Here is an 18,680-nt window from a genome sequence, read left to right on the forward strand (position 1 = left end):
TCCAGAAACTTGGCACTGAGGACTCAGCTCAGCGGATGGGCATCAAAGGTTCTATTCCCACATGTGTGTTAAGGTCTGAGCAGGACAGTGCCCAGAAATAAAGGCTGAAGCCTGAAAACTTTCTACAAAAAGGGGTCACCCCCAATCAGATACTTCACAAGTCTTTGTGAATGATGAAAAATAGTGTCTTTCCAAGCAGTTTTGAAATCTTGCTCAGTAATTACTTCATTATCTAAGAATAACCAGAACCACATTTAACTTATAATGAAGTTAAGACGTTGCAACATGTCTGGCTCTGGAAGCAATTTAAGGACAAGAGCCTAGCAGGAGGGACATTGCATGACAAGAACAACCCTCAAGAGAAGCCGTGTCAAAGAGACTGTCACAGAAACTGTATTTGGTAAGCTGCAGCACACTGAGTGCCTTCAGCCCGACCACATCTCCCCTGCTGTGCAGCGCCCACGGAAGGAAGGCAGAGCAGAGGCAAAGTCCGCACGAAGCCTTGAAGAATTCGGGCCAGAGCTTGGGCTGTCCCAGTGCAAGGGCGGGCTGGCCTTCAGGCCACAGGCCGGACGTACCTGGGGGTCTGCTGCACCTCTGCCCACCAGCGGTAGTCGGTGTGGCTGACCAGCAGCAGGATCTGGCACCAGAGCAGCACCAGGGCCGGGTGCGTGGGCACCATGGCGCGCACCCGTGCGTTCAGCCTCTCCAGGCCGTAGAAACTGCTGTCGGTGCTATCTACCGTGAAGAGTCTGGAGGCAGCAGCTGTGATTCTTCGGAACATTCCTACAAACAAACCAGAAGGAGAACTAAGAGGGAAACATCTTTGCTGCTCATTGTGGCCACAGGAAGATCTTCCAGAAAAAGATACACCCTCAGCTCTTTCCTATACTCGCACATTCAAAGCATTTGGCGCTTAGAAAATCAGGCTTTCGAAGCAAAAGCCAAATAGGCTGCTTAGCTAATGGAGCAGCCAAGGACACTAACATCCTCACTCTCCCAGGTACTCTCCCTACTGCTGTCAGCAAACTGTCCAGGAGCTCCACGCCAAGAGCCGTGCCTGCATGTGACAGGAGACCCAGCTCCATGGAGAGCAAGCGGCCCGCACTCGGCCCCCGGGACAGCAAGGCCTCCATAGGGCCGGTTCTCTCTGGCAGGAGCCTCTCTACACCCTCCTCCTGCCATAACAAACATTTCCTTGGCTTCCAAAGAAGTACGGGGGGCCTTGTGGGCCACAGCATGTGCCAGAGGAAGAAGGCAGGCAGTGCGGCCTGCCAGGCCCCAGCTCACGGTCCATGGGCCACTGTCTGAGAGCGGAGGGCCATGCGCTCTGTGCGCCCAGTGTAGGGCGGCCCGGGGCAGAGCAAGCCCACAGTCAGCCAGCCACACTCGTCTTGGGCATGTCAGGGGCGCGTAGGGGCACACCCAACAGCATTCTGCCCACAGCCTGTCTGTATCAGCCTCCTAGGGGCCTAGACAAATCCCTTCCAGGAATTCACCATTTCCTTCTGTCCCTTCCTTTGGACCAATACAATGTCAGCTCAACACACCTCTCCCATCACCGGCCGTGGTGTCACGATAGCTGGCCCTCACTGCAAGGACCCCGAGACAGATACATGCTGCACAGCACATCAGGGAAGACAGGGCATGGATGAGAGCAGGCCGAGGACTCCCCGCCCTCTGCATCTTCACCCTCCTGGCACCACAGCTGGGAAGTCAGAATCTTATTTCTAGTTTAGGTTTCAACGCATCCCAAATGCAAAGGGGTCCTAACAGAGGCAAAGATAGACGACAGACCTATTCCCTACTACTTTGTGACTGGTTATGCTTCTGACCTGAGGCGGAGAAAGAGAGCTAACAAAAGCAGGACAGTCACGGCCCACAACACCAGGCTGGCCTCCTGGGATAACCAGGGAGCAGAACACACATATTCAGAACAGTAGTTCCAATGAGAAGATGTCCACTGCTCGCCTGGTCTCTGGCCCCATTTCCAGGGTCTTCTCTGGGTGCTGTGTGGACAGCATCACCCACCTCTGGCCCACCCAGCCTGGGCCCAGTCCTTCTCTGTGCCCCTCATTACTGTGTGGGCTCCTTGTAGGGCCAATGGACCCAAGGGAAGAGGCAGGTGCTACTGTGGAGGAATGGGGAGCCAGGCCATGGAGCAGAGGGAATGACAGAGTGATGCTGTGGGGTATTACTCAACAGGATGGAAAACCATGGTCAGAGCTGTGGCTCTACCATTTACTTGGCCCTAACAGTACATTATCTGGGGTCTCAGCTTTCTCACCTGCAAAATGGAATTAAGAGCAATAGCTGTGCACAAGGCTGCAATAGGATCCAAGAGTAAAACCAGAGTGAAGGGCTCAGTAGGGTGCTGGGCAAAGCAAGGACCAGCCAGCAGGGCTGCTGCTGGGGGGCTGTGAGGAACGGTTGCATGGCCTCTGGAGGGGCCACGAGAGCAGCGAGAAGTCAGGTGGTTCGCTGGGGCAGGGAGACCACAGTGACGCTACTTTGTTTTGTTTTTAAAAATTTTATTTAGTTATTAGAGAGAGATCACAAGTAGGCAGAGCAGCAGCCAGAGGGAGAGGGAGAAGCAGACTCCCTGCTGAGCAGGGAGCCTGATGCAGGGCTCAGTCCCAGGACCCTGGGATCATGACCTGAGCAAAAGGCAGCCACCCAACTGACTGAGCCACCCAGGTGTCCCCACAGCGACGCTGGGGTTTGAACATCCATGATAGTGTGGAGCACGTTGGCCAGAAGAAGCCAGAGTTGGGAGGCCATGCCAGGTGACGAGTTCAATTTTTATCATGAGTGTGAGAGGCTGGCAAGACACCAAGTCACAGGCTAGAAGGAGAATGGACATGAGAGCCCAAGGCAGCCAGGTCAGTGCGATGACCTAGGCTCTGCAGCCAGTGACGAGTTGTCTCTGCAGCAACAACTGGGCCAGGCTACCAAGGGGACAATCCTATTGAGCGAGAGGAGGGGGACAAGGAGAGGGGCAGAGGCAGAGACAGTGGAAGAGAGAAAACAGAGATCAGCATGGAAACCAGGACAGAGAATACTCGATGATGAAGAAAAAAGACTTCTCTTCAATAAACGGTGTTAGGAAAACTGGATATTCACTGACAAAAGAATAAAACTGGACCCCTTCCTTCACTAACAGCAACTACCTTGCCATCAGTGAGACTTAAATGTGGAACCTGAAAGCACAGAGCGCCTGAAAGAAAGCAGAGGGCAAGACTTCTGACCTGGGTACTGGCAACAATTTGTCTGGGTGTGTCACCTAAACCACCAGCAGAAGGAAAGATGAACAGGGGGACTGCCTCCAAGTGAAAGCTTCTGCACAGCAGAGGAAATGACCAATGAAATGAAAAGACAACCCACGGAACCGAATACCCATAAATTATACACCTGACAAGAGGCTAGTATCCAAAATCTCTAAAGAACTCATACAACTCAATAGCAAAAAAAAAAAACCCCTGAAGAATCCAATTATAAGTGAGCAAAAGACCTACACAGACGTTTTTCCAAAGAAGACACACAGATGGCCCAGAGGCACATGAAAAGATGATGGGCATCTCATCAGGGAAGTGGGAATCCAAACCGTAGCGAGATACCACCCACCACCTGCTAGAAAAGCTAGGATCATAAAGGCAAGTGCTGGCGAGGACATGCAGAAAGGGGAACCCTTTTGCGTTACTGGTCGGCACACAAACTGGGGCAGCAGTGGTGGAAAACAGTGTGGAGCTTCTGTAGAAAGTTAAAAAACAGAACCTCCACGTGATCCAGTAATCCTGCTACTGAGCATTCACCTGACGGAAACAAAATTGCATCCCTGTGTACAATAGCAAGACACAGAGACAATGTAAGTGTCCAACAGCATATGAACGGATAAAGATGGGGGTACATACACAATGGAATATTATTTAGCCATAAAAAGGAAGGAAATCCTGCCATTTCTGACAACCTGGACAGACCCCGAGGGCATTATGTTACAGGAAGTAAGTCAGACAAAAAAGGGCAAATACTGTATGATCTCACGTATATGGGGAATCTTAAAACACCCAACTCTGATGCAGAGAACAGAATGGCGGCTGCCAGAGCCTGGGGCAAGGGGTGGGGGAACGCAGAGAAGGAGGTCAAGATCACAATTTCCAGGTATAAGTTCTGAGCTGTCAGGTACAACACGATGACCGTGATTAACTCTGCTCCATGATGTTCTTGAACATTGCTGAAAGAGCGGATCTTCAACGTTCTCATCTAAGGAAAAAGAAGATGTCTACCTACGTGCAGGATGGACAGTACCTGAGCTTACTGTGGATATCATTCCACAACAAGCTCACACATCACCTCACTCTGTTGTGCTCCTTCAGCAACACAGTGTTCTGTGCTCAGTTCTACATCAGGAAAGCCGGGGTTGGGCAGACAGAAGGCAGGGACACACGTAACTAGGAGGCTGGGAAAAAAAGACGATCAAGCCAAGCGGTGAGAGTCTCAGTCCCCCATGCTCAGGCCTGGTGCCAAGGTAAGGACGCAGGACAGAGCACATGGGGCCTCGCATGCCACTCCTGGTTAAAGGGCTATGGGGGGGAGAATCCAGAGGGAAAGCCCAGCTTGAGAAACAACAGGAATAAACTCCAGAGACACTGACTTTGGAAAGCCATGTAGTAAACGTGGGCGAGAGAACAAAGGAAGCTGCAGAGCAAGGACGGTAAGATAGGACAGGTTGTTGTTCCCCATTATAGACAGGCTGATCTGCATGGCAGCAGGCCAGATGGAAAGCCCAACGTGCGTGCTGCTCCCTAGTGCAATGGGGACTGTTGAGCACGCTCAGGTAAGACTCAAGACGCAAACTGGCAGGAGGTGATCAGGGCAAGAGCAGACACCAGGGGAATGGGAGGAAGGGCCACAGGGCTGTGCCTCTTGGTGTCGAGATATGCCAACCCCCAGGTGAGGGAGGGGTGTGGGCAACACCTGTGGAAATGCTCTGTCCCCCCGGTAGAGCACAGGGATGGTGGGGATGCCCACGGAGCAGCGAAGGCTCTAGAAAGCCCGCTAGCCCACCCGGTGCCCTTGGTGATGACTGATGGCACAGCTGATCCTGCTATGACACCTGCCTCTGCTGTCTGTCCCCTGGAAACTCTTGGCTGTCATCCTTATGGCTTTGCCCCGAAGGTCTGTCCCCTCTGCTCACAGGGCTGTCGCAGGGAAGCAGTCACCCACTGGGGTGAACAAGCCCCTGGGTGGGGGCTGCCGAGAGCTGCACCACAGAAACACAAGCAAAAGGGATGTGGGTCACTTTCAGCCCAAGGCAACGAAGCCTCTTCTCTCTTCCCTCCCCTCCTCAACCAGCGAACCCAGGGTGCTTTGCCCCGGGCAGCTGAGCCCCAGGAAGGAGAGAGGCCTGGGCTCGAATCCTCACATGGAGAAGAGCCAGCAGGGACCAGGAACAGCCTCCTGCATGGGCACAGATACAAAAGCAGCCCTCTGCTGTGGTAAGCCACCAAAATGTTGCTGTCCCCTTGTTAAAATCGCTCCATGACCTGAATTAACAGGTGGGGAGTGTGGATACTAGTCCTGGATGGGAGGAGGCGTGGGGCAAGGTCTTACCTCCCGGTGTTCTCAGCAGTGACCACGGGCTGAGATAGGAAGAAGGCAGGGCCCACAGCCCAGATGATGTCTGATGTGCCTGGGAGGCAAGGGAAGCCAGGAGAGTCGGGACCTGGGAGAAGGGACAGGGCCTGGGGCCAAATGATGCTGACAAAGCATAGATGAGCACCTGAGCCAGGAAGGCTCCCAGAGACCAGGAGCACGGGAAGCAGGGCTGCAAGTGGCAGCCCCACGTCACTCAGGAAGTGCTCTGCACACGCAAGCCACTGACTGCACCACGAGCAACTGAGCAGCGGTGTGGTGTAAGAGAACAAACACTGCAAGAAACAATGGCTGGTTTGCAATCTTGGTTTTATCACGGGAACTTCTGGAGCCTGAACCCTTTCTTCAGGGGAAAGGGGGGCTATTTCACAGAGCTGTCCTAAGGACTAAGGGGGGGTACCATCGCGAACACTGATTCCCGGCAGGGTGGCCATCCTCGTCTTTGCCCAAGTCTGAACCAAGGCCAATCTTATTGCTGCAGGAAGAGCTGTTCTCGAAGATCGCAATTTTCAGTGGAGGGCTGGAATTCACTGCCTTTTTTTTAGGCAAAGCATAAATAAAAATCACCAACTTTGTATGTTCTATGCACCTCTTTAACATAGAAGTACAAGATGATTTACTTAAACTCTTACCTCAAAACCAAAAACAGTAATTCTGTCCCTTAGTATCATTAGAGGAAATGTGGTCAAAATAAACGACATGGAGACAGACACTCAGAAACACAGACACCTTCTCTGCAAACACTGAACCACACGACAGCAGGAACAGACACTGCACAAAGCCCATGTGGCAAGTACCAAGGCCTGAGCTCTGCCCCCATACCCTGTCCTCTCTGATACAGCGACCACTGGTCACACGGGGCCATTCAAATTTAAGTCAATTAAAATAAATAAAATTAAAAAGTAGCTCCTTAATCCGCCCTAGCCACATTCCAAGTGCCCAAAACCACACGTGGCTGGAGGCAACTGAACTATGGCAGACACAGAATGTTCCCCCGAGGCAGGAAGCCCTCGTGGGCGGTGCTGCCGTGGACCACACACGCTTCCCCTGATATCTGAGCTGAGGAACAGGAAGAGGCAAGGGGGTGAGTCTGCGCGCGCCTGGAACAGCATGGAATTCCACGGGATGCGCTGGAGGTCACCCCTCTCCAAAGAGGGAAGCAAGCAGCCCTTAGAGATGAACGGTGTCCTTCTGCTATCAGATCCAGACCAGTCAGCGGCCAAGTATCAGAATGACCGACATACTACAAATGACCTATTATTCATGTTGTAGCTTAAGTCTTTCCTCAACTTTAAACTTATTACAGTGCGTCAGTGAAACATAAATCAAAAGTTTTTCAAAACAAATATTCTTCCAATATTAGTAATGAAGAGGGCTTGAAGCTCTTGAGTCCACTTGATAATTAAATTCTGGCCATGCCCCTGTCCAAGAGCAATAGCAATTAAATGAGCAGCCACGAAGACGCCTCCTTCTCCATGCCCCCCACCCCTGCCAGCCTCCCCGGTCGCCCTCTGACCCTCACCCCTCTGACCCTCGCCTGTGCGCTCTCAGCAGCCATCTGGCGGAGCATGGCATCTCGCCTTTGGGCCTTAGCTTAACATCACCTCCCAAGGACCCTGTCCTCCCTCCCTATCCCCATTCTGCTTATCGCTGTGCTACTTGTTTCCTTCACAGGAAACTTCCAGACTTAAAAGTCCCTGCCTGTGTATCACCTTCCCCACTGGCCTGCAAGCTCCACGAAGGCCTGCGAGCCCCACGAAGACAAGAGGCACAGCCCTCCTGAGCACCATGGCCCTGGTGCGCGACCTGCAGCAGGCTCCTCCCCGCGGGACCTACTTGGTGCGTGCGTGTGTGTGTGTGTGTGTGTGTGTGTGTGTGTGTTTTCATTTGTACTCAAATAATATGGACACGACTTAAAAGTCCAATAATAGAGAGGGGTTTCTGATTTTACAAATGCCCTGCCCCATCCCTTTTCAGGCAACTGCTGTCCTGCTTCTAGTTCTGTCACCTCCAAAGTTCAATCTGACATACTTTTATCAGCTGCAGCAGCCCATCTATTATTCTATCTGCTCCTCTTGCCCTCATGAGGAAGTGGCCCTCGCTCCCTCTCAGCAAGTGCTGCCCGATATCTTACTAGGCCCACATAGGCCACAGCGCCCAGAACTCACAGGACTCACGCTGGGGCTCAGACCACAGGTGCCTGGGGGTCATCCTTCCTGCCATGGGGAAGGAGCCCACCAGAGAACAGAGCCAACACAGATCGGAGCTGAAACATGGAAATACTCGACAGGGCAACAGAATGAAAGTGCCTGAGGTCATCATACCTAACAAGAACAGTGACCTCTGCACTTCCAGGAACTCGAAGCAGTCGTTCCTTTTCTTGTTCTAGCATAGGACAGGGTCCTGCTGAGTGAAGGTTCCAGACTCTACCCTATTAGAGATGAGATGTACCTCACTCATGCTTTGGTTTGCTTTGTATTTGGACCACGACTTCCTTGCTGTTTGTTTTTCCTGGAGATCAGAACTGCCTCTCACTTTTCTTGCTGAAAGAAGAGCCAGCTGTAGTGAGAAGTCTTCCAGCTTCTCACCCATTTAAACTAATCCAAGGCATTCTTCTCAAGAACACTCATTCCTCTTTAGAAAGCACTGACTATCCTAATATGGACTTAGTGCTTCCTATGCATGCTGCAAGGCTGCCTTCTTGTGACTCCTCTCTTGGGTTCACTGTCCTTTTTAATTCACAATCACATGTGAAAGTACAAAAATATCTTGGACTTTCAAATGTTGAAGAGAGGAGAAAGCCCTCAGGTTTACTTTTTCTCACCAACAAAACATTTTCAAATTTTTAAAAAATTGTATGACTTTTTAAGATTTTTATTTACTTAAGAGGGAGGGAGAGAGAGAGAGAGAGAGAGAGAGAGAGAGAGGGAGAGAGAGCATGAGCGGGGGTGGGGGAACAGGCTCCCCACTGAGCAGGGAGGCTGATGTGGGGCTCCATCCCAGGACCCTGGGATCATGACCCAAGCCGAAAGCAGACGATTAACCGACTGAGCCACCCAGGTGCTCCAACAAAACCTTCTCAAATGCATATTACGCACCACAGAGCTTACACCGGGCAGCAAAGTCCCTACCTCTGAGAGCATACAGTACAGGACACAGAACAAACAAAGGCTCTGTGAAGACCAGTCTGAAGCACCTACCAGACTTGAAGATGTGAATCAGACACATTAGCAGCGTGCCTAGCTCTTGACAATAGAAAGTATGTTGCTGTTCATTCATTTCCACTTTGAGCTGCTTTGTAACAATATCCTCCAAAAGAATGCCAACTAGTTGTAGTAGAAACCTTCAAAGAAAGGGAAAAGTCTGACATCAATTAGGTGACTGTTTTTGGGCACTTATATGAGGTCTACTGTAAAAATATGTATGTATGGTAGACAGAGCTGGAGCAAAAACTTAAGTAAACAAAGTGCAACATTTAATACCATCTCTTTGTATTAAGTCCCTTTCCCTCTCTGTATTACCTGCCTCACTTATGAGATGGCAGTAAACATATCACCCGCAGGGCTGTTAGTTTAAAGCCCTGCAAACCATGAAGTATCACAGAAGTCCAAGACAACAATCCACGTAGGAATTTAGTGCATGATCCATTTTAGCCCCCTGCTTAGCTGCGGCAGAGGGAGCCACAGGCAACCTGGCTGAATCTGCAAACAAAAGGGTGTTGGGCAGGTTTACTGGATTTCTCTTCACAAATGCACAGGCACCCCCACCAATGACCAATAAACGGAAGGCTGAATGGATTTTACGTGGGCCTGCCTGGAAGGAGCACGGCCGCATAAACCACACTCACCAGCTCTACCTCACTGAGTGCCCTGGATCCGGGGAAGGTGGACACACACTTGTCTAGGCAATAAGCATTTACTGGGCATAACTTTTGATCTACCCTCAAGGAGCTTTCAAATAATTTGTGAGGGTAGACACAATTTGCTACCACAACTACACCAAGGGGAACACAAGTGGAAGCAGTCACCCTTGCAGGAGGAAAGAGTTTATTACTGATTGTTTAGAATGGCCTGCACACTTGAGAATAAAAATGAGACTTTTAGCTGGTTTTCAGAGATTTTTAAATTCTTTGCAGGCAACACAACACGCATCCTTACTGCTGGGACCTAGGCTAGGCTGGCCTCAGCCTGCACTGCCATGGTGAGCCACTATGTTGTCCTTAACAAGGATAAGTGACGGGATGTGACTGAACTCTAAGAGACATGAACCCAGTGCCACAGATGACACAGGTCAGGAATAGAAAGCATACCCATGCAGACTACTTTACCCCCACTTATAGCACTGAAGCAAGACCAGGAGCTATTGCAGACTTATTGTTCATAAAATGTGACTTCCTAAAGGCCATGGGATGGGTAAAGGCTTGGATATACAGCATACCTTGAAAACGTTTCCTCCGGCAAACTCTTGATTTGCCTTCCTTCACTGTGTTCTTCCGGTGTTGAAGTACTGTCCCCGTCTCTTAACCTATTAATTACTGGACAGCAGATTAAATATGGGGAGAAGGAGAGCTCCTGAATACGAGAGAGAACAATATCTTCAGTTGACTGGGAAATCAGAACCCTCAAAATGGCTAGGATTCCTGAGATCCACAGCTGAACAGTGCTTACAGATGCCTAAAAGACAGAAAGTAAGTGACCGTTAAAATAAAGAGAATTAAAAAAAAAACAAAAAAAACTTACCATAAAGCTAGTATCACGATAAAAACAAGTAAGAGAATAACATTTTTCCTGAGTGCCAGTCTCATGGATGAAAATTACCTCTATTTTACCATTCCATCAATAAAGCCAATAAATTATCATCAGTTTCAAAATGTGATCCCAGATAAGCAGCATCAATACCATCTGGGAACCTGTTTATAATGCAAATTCCCAGGGCCCACCCTGCAGGCCGAGTTCCCAGCTAACTCTGATGAACGCTGCACTGCATAGTCACACATCAAAGGGGCCACCATGAGGCAAGACACTCACCATTGTATCTGGAGTGACAAACATACTCCGTAATAGCATGTCCACAGGACGGAGGGAGGAAGGGGCCAGAATCTCAAATAAAGTATTTAACACTCCAAGGGCTTCATGAGAATCAATGTGCATCTGTTGCAATGAAACATCACAAAGCCAAAAAAATGTTAACATTTCTTTGTCAAGTTAGGCACCTCTAGGCCAGATGACCTTGACCATCCAAGCCTTACCACCCCTGCCTTTAAAAGTGTCCTTAATAGGGAACCAGGCACAGAGTTTTTAGAACACTGTAGCAGCTACATTTTTCCCATAAGGGAAATCTTTTCATTTAAATTTTTATTATATAAACAATGTACATTTTCTGTAAAAGATTGAAACATTTGACAGTATGGAAAAGCCAGCTGGAATCCCAGCACTTGATAGGAGTACCACCCACACTCCCGGACCGTCTCTCACGCCTCTCTATACACACACAGAATTTACCAATAGGAGAAATCACACATACTCTTTTCCTTTCTTCGCTTTATCTGCACCCCATTCCTACTCAACTGATTAGACCAAAAGTTAATGAACAGGTGTACAGATGACTTTTGAGCAACATGGGGGTCAGAGGCACCCACCCCCACAGAGCTGAACATTCCTGTGTAAAACTGGCTTCCCCAAACGAACTACTACTAGCTTACTGACGACCAGAAACTAACCAGTAACAGAAACAGCTAATTGACACGTATTTTGCATACAGATTACATATAGCATTCTTACAATACAGTAAGTAAAAGAACAAAGTGTGATTAAGAAAATCATAAGGAAGAGGAAACAGATGACAGACTGTGGGTCTGTACAGTTCGAACCCGTGCTGTTCAAGGATCAACTGTATTTCTCTTTATCTTTCTCCATATTCCTATAATCCTATATCCACACATGTAGAGAGGTTTTTGTTTAAGTTATTTTGAAACATCTTGTTATGAACGTCTCTGCTTTCTTCCTTAAAAATGGAATGGGGAACTCCCAAGACAACAGAATTTGAAATCTAAATTTTTACTGGATGCAAACTATTCTGAGCTTAGTGTCTCCCTCAGTGTGTTGAAGCACTGCCTTCCTGCTGGGCTCCGCTATTCCCGCAGAGCACGTCCCTAGCCAGGGAGCCCGTCTGACCTGTCTGCAGAGATGCGCTGTTCTCAGGGGCCCACCTCCATGGTCAGGAGAGCCACCGGAGAGCTTCCACAATGCCGGCATCCGCCCCGGCCTGCACCTGCCCCACCAGCTCTACCTCTTCTGGGTCTTCAGCAGGCATACACCGGACCCACAGCCAGGGCCAGGCCCGGCCCTATGAGGGCAGTAACTTCTGCCTTTGGCCTCAGTGTACGCACAGGCACTGCCTGACCTCTTTCCACCTCTGGCTGCCACATCGCTTCTATTCCTTCTCAGAGCCTATTTCTTGCCTAGGCCTCTCTCATCACTCCTGAGCCAGGCTTCCACACCCATCCAAACCGCTCCCCGGTGTCCACCAGTCTGCCAAATGCATAGTTGGCTCCTAGCTCATATGCTTAGCTGGTGAGCAGCTGAGAGCTGACCCCTCCACAAGATGCCTTCCTTTCTTAGCTTCGACACTGCCACTCACCTGCTCTGCCTTCCCTGCCTCCTCCATGGGCTCCGCCTCTAAGCTCAGAGCTCACCTTGCCCTCCTTCCCAGCTACACAGGGTCCCACAGTTACCTCTTCCCATCCCAGTGTTCACCTTCTACTCAGCTCCATCTTGACAACTGCAGACTCGTGCATCCAAACGCTGACCTCAGCTTCCCCAGAGTGCCTCCCAGGTTGCTGGCCACACACACCCAGACCAGGATCTCTCCTCCTCATCCCCCGACCTCGGCAGATGGGAGGCCCATCATCCACGAGTGCCCCTCCTTCCATCCCCGTGAAGTCAGGCCAAACTTCCCAGCTCTGCTCCGCACCACCTGTGGCAGGCAGCTACTGCTCGCCCCTTCACTCCCCACCCTGGGGCCCACAACCTCCGTGCCATAGGCCGGTGCTCCTGCTCAGCCCTCAGTCCCACCCTGTGGCAATCCTTAGCCCCCAAAATCACACCACACCACTGCTTTGTACCAAACCCCTGACAGGCTCCTCCAAGTCCTCCACACCAGCCAGAGAGGCCATCCACGGGCCCCCAGACCCTGGCCATCCTCCCTGCTCCATGCGCACAGCCTCTCAACATTCTCTGATCACAGTGGGCATGCTCCCATACCTTAGGGCCTGCACTGCTGCTTTCTCTGCCTAGAAAGCTCTTACCCAGGTCAAGCTTACGAAAACTGAGCAACACAGCCTTGCCTGGACATTGCCACCTATTGTCTCCCCTTGGCCCACCCAACACTGTGCCTGCTGTCTGGGGTCTCACACACATCACCGAGTTACTTCTGTGGTGGATCTCCTCCACCTCCATCCGGTGAAACTGTGACTCTCTGAGGCCAGGCTTTTCGCCAGCTCTGTTCATTCCGTATTGACTGCTTGTACTGAAAGGGCCCCCACCACTTGTGCGTGCAGCGTGCACTGGCGCAAGCCACCCAGCAGGCCCCACGTGGTGGTTCACATGGCTTCACGGGGGTGGGGGTCACCTGCACAGTCACCATGCCTTCCAGCCCCACCTTCCTTAGATTGTGTACAAGACAAATGAGAGACTGGAATAAAGTTTCTGGAATAGTGTTCTAAAAATACAGATCCACAGGCATGGAACCCAAGACCATGTTGAAACACCACATTCACTAATTTATCAAAACTGCCCTCTGTCAGTGTCACTGGAAGTCAAGACTCCCTCCCTGTAATGTGGCTGCTGGATGACAAGTCCATCAGGACCCAGCATGGGGCTGAAGCTATGAAGACAGTAATGACTACTGCATCCTGTCTACACATTTGCACCAGCTGCCAACAGTCACGGACACTGCCTGTCCCCCAGAGTAACTGCTTCCTCCACTGGGACAATTGGGATGAGCCAATAGTACCGCCTGGCCGCATCCAAAGCGCTTGAGGCCCAGAGGCCTGCTGACCACTGGTAAGGTTCCTGGCAGGGCAGCAGTGGCACCCCCTGCCGCCCTGGGACACCCCCAACACTGCATTTACGAAGGTGCTGCTGTACCTGCACAGGTCACCCCCTATCCTTGGACACCCAGTGGCAGACATGGTTCAGAAGCTGTGTCGAGTGGGCTCCACGCCCCATGGCACGGCCATCACCTTGCTCCACTGCAGTTACGGAAACAACTGATCACATCGCTCGATTAGAGAAGTTCTGCTTAAATGATGGATCACGGCTGATCAGGGACAACAAACACCTCAAGATCAAGTACCAACGCCTGCCTGAGCAGAATGAGGGAGGGAGGGCAGCCAGACGGGAAAGAACACGGCTCTGGACTGAGACAGGCTGGCTCCGCCTTGGCCCCAGCAATCTCCGGTCGTGGAGCTCTGGGCAGGCAGGGGCTCCGCTCTTGTGAAGCAGGAGACACAGCAAGCCAAGAAGGTCACTAAGAATGAATGAAATCCTTGCCCTGTTGAGTGGCACTGAGGACGACCAGAAACTGAGTTTATTACGACTCAGTGAAATGTCAATCCCAAGTGCCATCTCCTACAGGAATCTTTGCCACTTAGGAAGGTGCCCCAGAGACCCCATAGAATGAAGCAGACGGGGACAAACCTGCTGCTTGGCTAACATCGGGAGGATGACGTCGGCGATCTGCCGGGACAGTCGCTTCCATTTGTCTTCGTTCTCCTTGTGGCACTGCTGCAAAACCAGGATGAACATCTCCAGCACCTGCAGGGGGAGTTGGGGGGGGGGGCGTGGTCAGAGTGCTCACAGATCACACCTGCCTGCCTGCTGCACTGACCCCAGCTCAGCAGGAGGTGGGCAAACACGATCCCTGGTGAGGGCAAGATGTACCCAATGCCAGCCTGGCCCACAGGACACGGGACACCAGAAGAGAACGCAAGGGGCACACTCCAACTGCCCACTCCTTGGGAACATGAGCTATCATTATATTTCTATGCTCCTATGGGGTTTACAAGATTTCACAACCAAACAAAAGGCACAAAAAGAAAATCAAATTTATACTAACCTTTGGAAAAATGCAAACACAGCCCTGACTAGCCCACAGATGCCTCCTGACTTTTGTCTACATTAATTTCCACTCTGCTCTTCGCAAAGCTAACCTCCTACTGAGCCGCACTTACTCTCAGAAAAGTTACCCAGGGTCGAGCACGAATTTATGAGTGATCAGTTCTGAGCAGAGACGGCTAAATCTGTTTTGGTAAGTAAGTTTGATCTGCACACTGGCTAGGACAGCCTTTGTCCCGAGCATCCAACCTGGGCTATTGCAACCAATGCCCAAGAACTGGCAAAACTGAAAATACTTATCAGCTGCTTGTTGATGAAAAATGCCCAGTGGCCTGGCCTGTTCACTAGGAATACTACAGAGAGAGTCAAGCCAATCCAAGCCTACCCTGTAAGAAGCCTGCACCCCTACAGCCATGCCTCAGCTCAGTGGGCTTGGCAGCATTCTCTCACAAGAGGGGGGATCTGCACTCCATTCTGACTCTCCTCGGCAAAGCCTAGCCGACCCTCTTTGTCCTCTCAAGAAGCAGATGAAGAGCTCCCCGAGTGCACTCCCTGGGCCTCCCTTCAACCCAGTGTGCTTTGTAGTTTTCATTGTAATTATGGGATTTAATTAAACAGTAAGCATTTAATTAAACATTACACAGATTAACCAAAATGAGAATGCACAAAGAAAAGTGTTTCCACGAGAAAAGCTTATGACTTTAATATTCAAAGACAAACAGCTACCAAGAATTATGCAACAACAAGGGCCAGGCAAGCGTGCATACTAAGAGCGGCATCACTGCGAGCTACATCTCTGCACTGAGGCCCCCTGATCGGCCCGAAACTGCTCCACCTTAAGGAAAACAAAACCACACTCCGCACAAAGGAGAACAGCCTTGCCCTGCTTCAACACATGGATGGATATACAAGCTAAAGTCTTCAGATTATTTCAGATGTGAGGGTTTTTGTTTTTTTTTTTTAATTTTATCTATTTGAAAGAGACAGAGCACAAGATGGGAGAGGGGCCGAGGGAGAGGAACAAACTCCCCGCTGAGCAGGAAGCCCGATGAGGGACTTAATCCCAGGACCCCAGGATCACAGTCTGAGCCGAAATCAGATGCTTTACTGACTGAGCCACCCAGGCACCCCTTAGATGTGGGATTTTTCAAATCATCTTTTAGAATTCTATCATTCTGATCAATGTCAATTAACAGATTTTGGGGAAGAGGGTCTCCAATTTATTAACGTCCTTGAATGACATAGTGACTGTCAGCCAGGTGGCAGTCAACATCCCCAGGTGGCCATACAGCTTTAATTCAAACCCCACAAGCCTAGCCCTCCCTGGCAGCTCCCCAAACTGAGAGCCCTGGGCAGCATGAAGGATCACCCGCGAATTAGCAGACAGTGGGCCATAGGCCATTTCCTCCTGCCCTTGCTGGAACTGCCCCGTCTCTTACCTGATGGTGCTGGACGAGTCTCAGCAGCATCGACACCACCACCTCTTTTTGGGTTTCAAGCTCTTTTCCAGCGTCGGCTTTGTTGGTCCCTCTCAGTACAAAGAGGTCATGCACTATTGGCTGCAGAGCTGGAATGGCTGTGGGGCACAAAAGGAGGGTCAGAAGTCATCACAAACCATGAGACTGCAGACACAGCTTAACACCTCTAAAATGTGTCCAAAAACTAAGAAACCCTAATCCGTGCATGGCTTATGATACGGGATGAATTCAGGCTAGCCCTGAGTGCTATGAATGATCAGTGTGCTACCACGGAGGCCACAGGTCTTCCTCAGACACTTACTGATAACTCCATGAAATCTTAAAAAAAACTAGGGTGTCTGTGATGTAACATCACTTCTGACAAAAAGAGACACAAATTCAAAAGTGAAATTCAAACTAAAATCTTCTAACTAAAAGTAGCAACACCCTATTCTAATGTGTACTCCATTTAAAGATTTACCTGAAAAGATGACTATGTTTAAAGTATTAGATTTCTACACCGTTTTAAGTAGTAACTCACTCTCATTAGATAATGCCTTTCCCCCAAGTTTTGTCTTTATCCAAAACAGCAGTGAAAGTAATTTGCTTAGTCTAGCACCACCATGGGGACAAACCATCTAAGAAGCGTCTTTCCTTGGGAAGGGTGTGGCCCAATCACGTCACTGATGTCACTGCCTAGTGGCATGCACGCCCCAGCACACGCAAACCCAGGCACATGCAAGCCCCGGCACACGCACGCACAGGATACTTGCTGATTGTTCTACAGATGACAGTCTTCCATAGAAAGTACAAGGATTTGGCTGCCCACTGATTTTCTACCCAAAGACCCTCTAATCTAGGGGGCTTTTGTCATCCCTCTATTTGACATTTGCACCATGGACCCCAAATTCCATACGTGTCCAAGCGTGAACTTTTGCTGTGCATGAATCTCAGCCCTTGTGAAGCCATGGCAAAGGCGACTCCAGAGACTGTGAGGATCAGATGGCCCTGAGTGTCTCCCCCTCAACACGTTACCTGCTTTATCACAAGCATGTGGAACAGAGAAGGCTGCACATCACAGTGCCCACCCCACATGTGGGGTCTGCAAAGGTCTGAGGAAGTCCCCCCACCAGGTTCAAAAGCCTACTGTTTCTGACAGTAGAGCCAGAGAGGAGTCAAGAGGAAAATGCTGAAAGATCTGTTTGAAAAGCTCAACGATTTAGTTTATTCTTCGAACCGCAGTCTCCTTGCACAGGTGGGGCCTGTTGAGAGCAGTACACTGTCTGTGCTCCTCACTGAGGTCTCTGCAAAGAGCCAGGCAGCACAGAAGGACCTTCCCGTACCAGGACACAACACACCAAGTGTCCTTCCAGAAGGTGGATTTCTCAGTTTCTTGTGTTTCATGTAATTAGATGAGAGTGTTTATGTCAGGCTCTATCTGTCTCTCAGATCAGCTTCCTGCTTTTCTTGTGTTTTGACCTTAGAAGATTATAAGCTCCTGAGATATGGTAGGGGGATGGGAGGCTCTCTCCCTTTTATGACATCTCTAAGCCGTGCATTCGTGTACACACACACGCACACACACACACACACACACACACGTGTGCACATGTATGCACATGCACAGAGGCACACACATACATGCACGCACGCACAGGTATACACATGCACACACATGTATGCACATGTGCGCACACACAAGGCACACATGCACGCGTGCACCTGTGCACATGCACACACCAGCACACGTATATATGCACACACAGGCACACGTATACATGCACACACGCACATGGACGCACACAGAGCCACAAAGCACAGAGCAACCATGTACACAGTTGGAAGCTGGTGTAATGAAGACTGACACTGTCCAGCACATCATTACTGACGACCACAGGGAAAGCTTTGTCCCATTACCATGTGTCACAGCCTTCCTCCCACTGGCCATGATGCCATCACACAGCTGAATGATTTTAGGAATTCCAATGATCTGTTTTGAATGATAGCGTTCATAAGATAGTAATACCAGGAAGAAAAAGATGTTTGGAATAATTGCCTCTGATTCCCTAGAAACAAAAACATCCATTTAGATACTTCCTTTTAAAAATTAAGATGCATGATCAATATAAACAACATGAAAGTACTCATGATTCCAAACTGAGAGCAAAAGAGAAAGGGACAGAGCAGGAGGGCTGGGGGATAGTGGGGAGAGAGTGAGGGGAGGGAGTGAGCAGGGAATGAGGGGAGAAGGGGGAGGGGAGGGAGGGGGGATGGAGAGGGCTGAGGGAGAGCCCCCAGAAAGCACTGGGCGCCCTGAGGTATGATCTTCTGAGCTCTCTTCCTGCCCCTTCTCTCTTCAATTGAAGAAATTAGACTCCAAGGAGAAAAACTAACTTGTCTCAAATCACATAGGCAAAATGTCACCTAATTAGAGTAAAAAAGTACTGGGTCTCTA

General features: G+C 50.1%; 1 protein-coding gene across 3 annotated transcripts in view; it reads right to left on the minus strand.

Moving 5' to 3' along the window:
* Window positions 1–18,680, minus strand: part of HTT (huntingtin) — a 138,802-nt gene that overhangs the window by 38,722 nt on the left and 81,400 nt on the right. For all 3 annotated transcript variants that reach the window (XM_044267886.1, XM_044267885.1, XM_044267884.1), the window contains 7 exons: window positions 18,143–18,291; window positions 16,208–16,344; window positions 14,352–14,468; window positions 10,680–10,802; window positions 10,090–10,325; window positions 8,853–8,995; window positions 579–786 (listed from right to left, as the gene is read on the minus strand). In XM_044267886.1, the coding sequence (XP_044123821.1) occupies window positions 579–786; window positions 8,853–8,995; window positions 10,090–10,325; window positions 10,680–10,802; window positions 14,352–14,468; window positions 16,208–16,344; window positions 18,143–18,291 (1,113 nt within the window). The remainder of the gene's footprint in view (window positions 1–578; window positions 787–8,852; window positions 8,996–10,089; window positions 10,326–10,679; window positions 10,803–14,351; window positions 14,469–16,207; window positions 16,345–18,142; window positions 18,292–18,680) is intronic.

This window comes from Neovison vison, chromosome 11, assembly GCF_020171115.1.
Source record: "Neovison vison isolate M4711 chromosome 11, ASM_NN_V1, whole genome shotgun sequence".
Lineage (NCBI taxonomy): Eukaryota > Metazoa > Chordata > Mammalia > Carnivora > Mustelidae > Neogale > Neogale vison.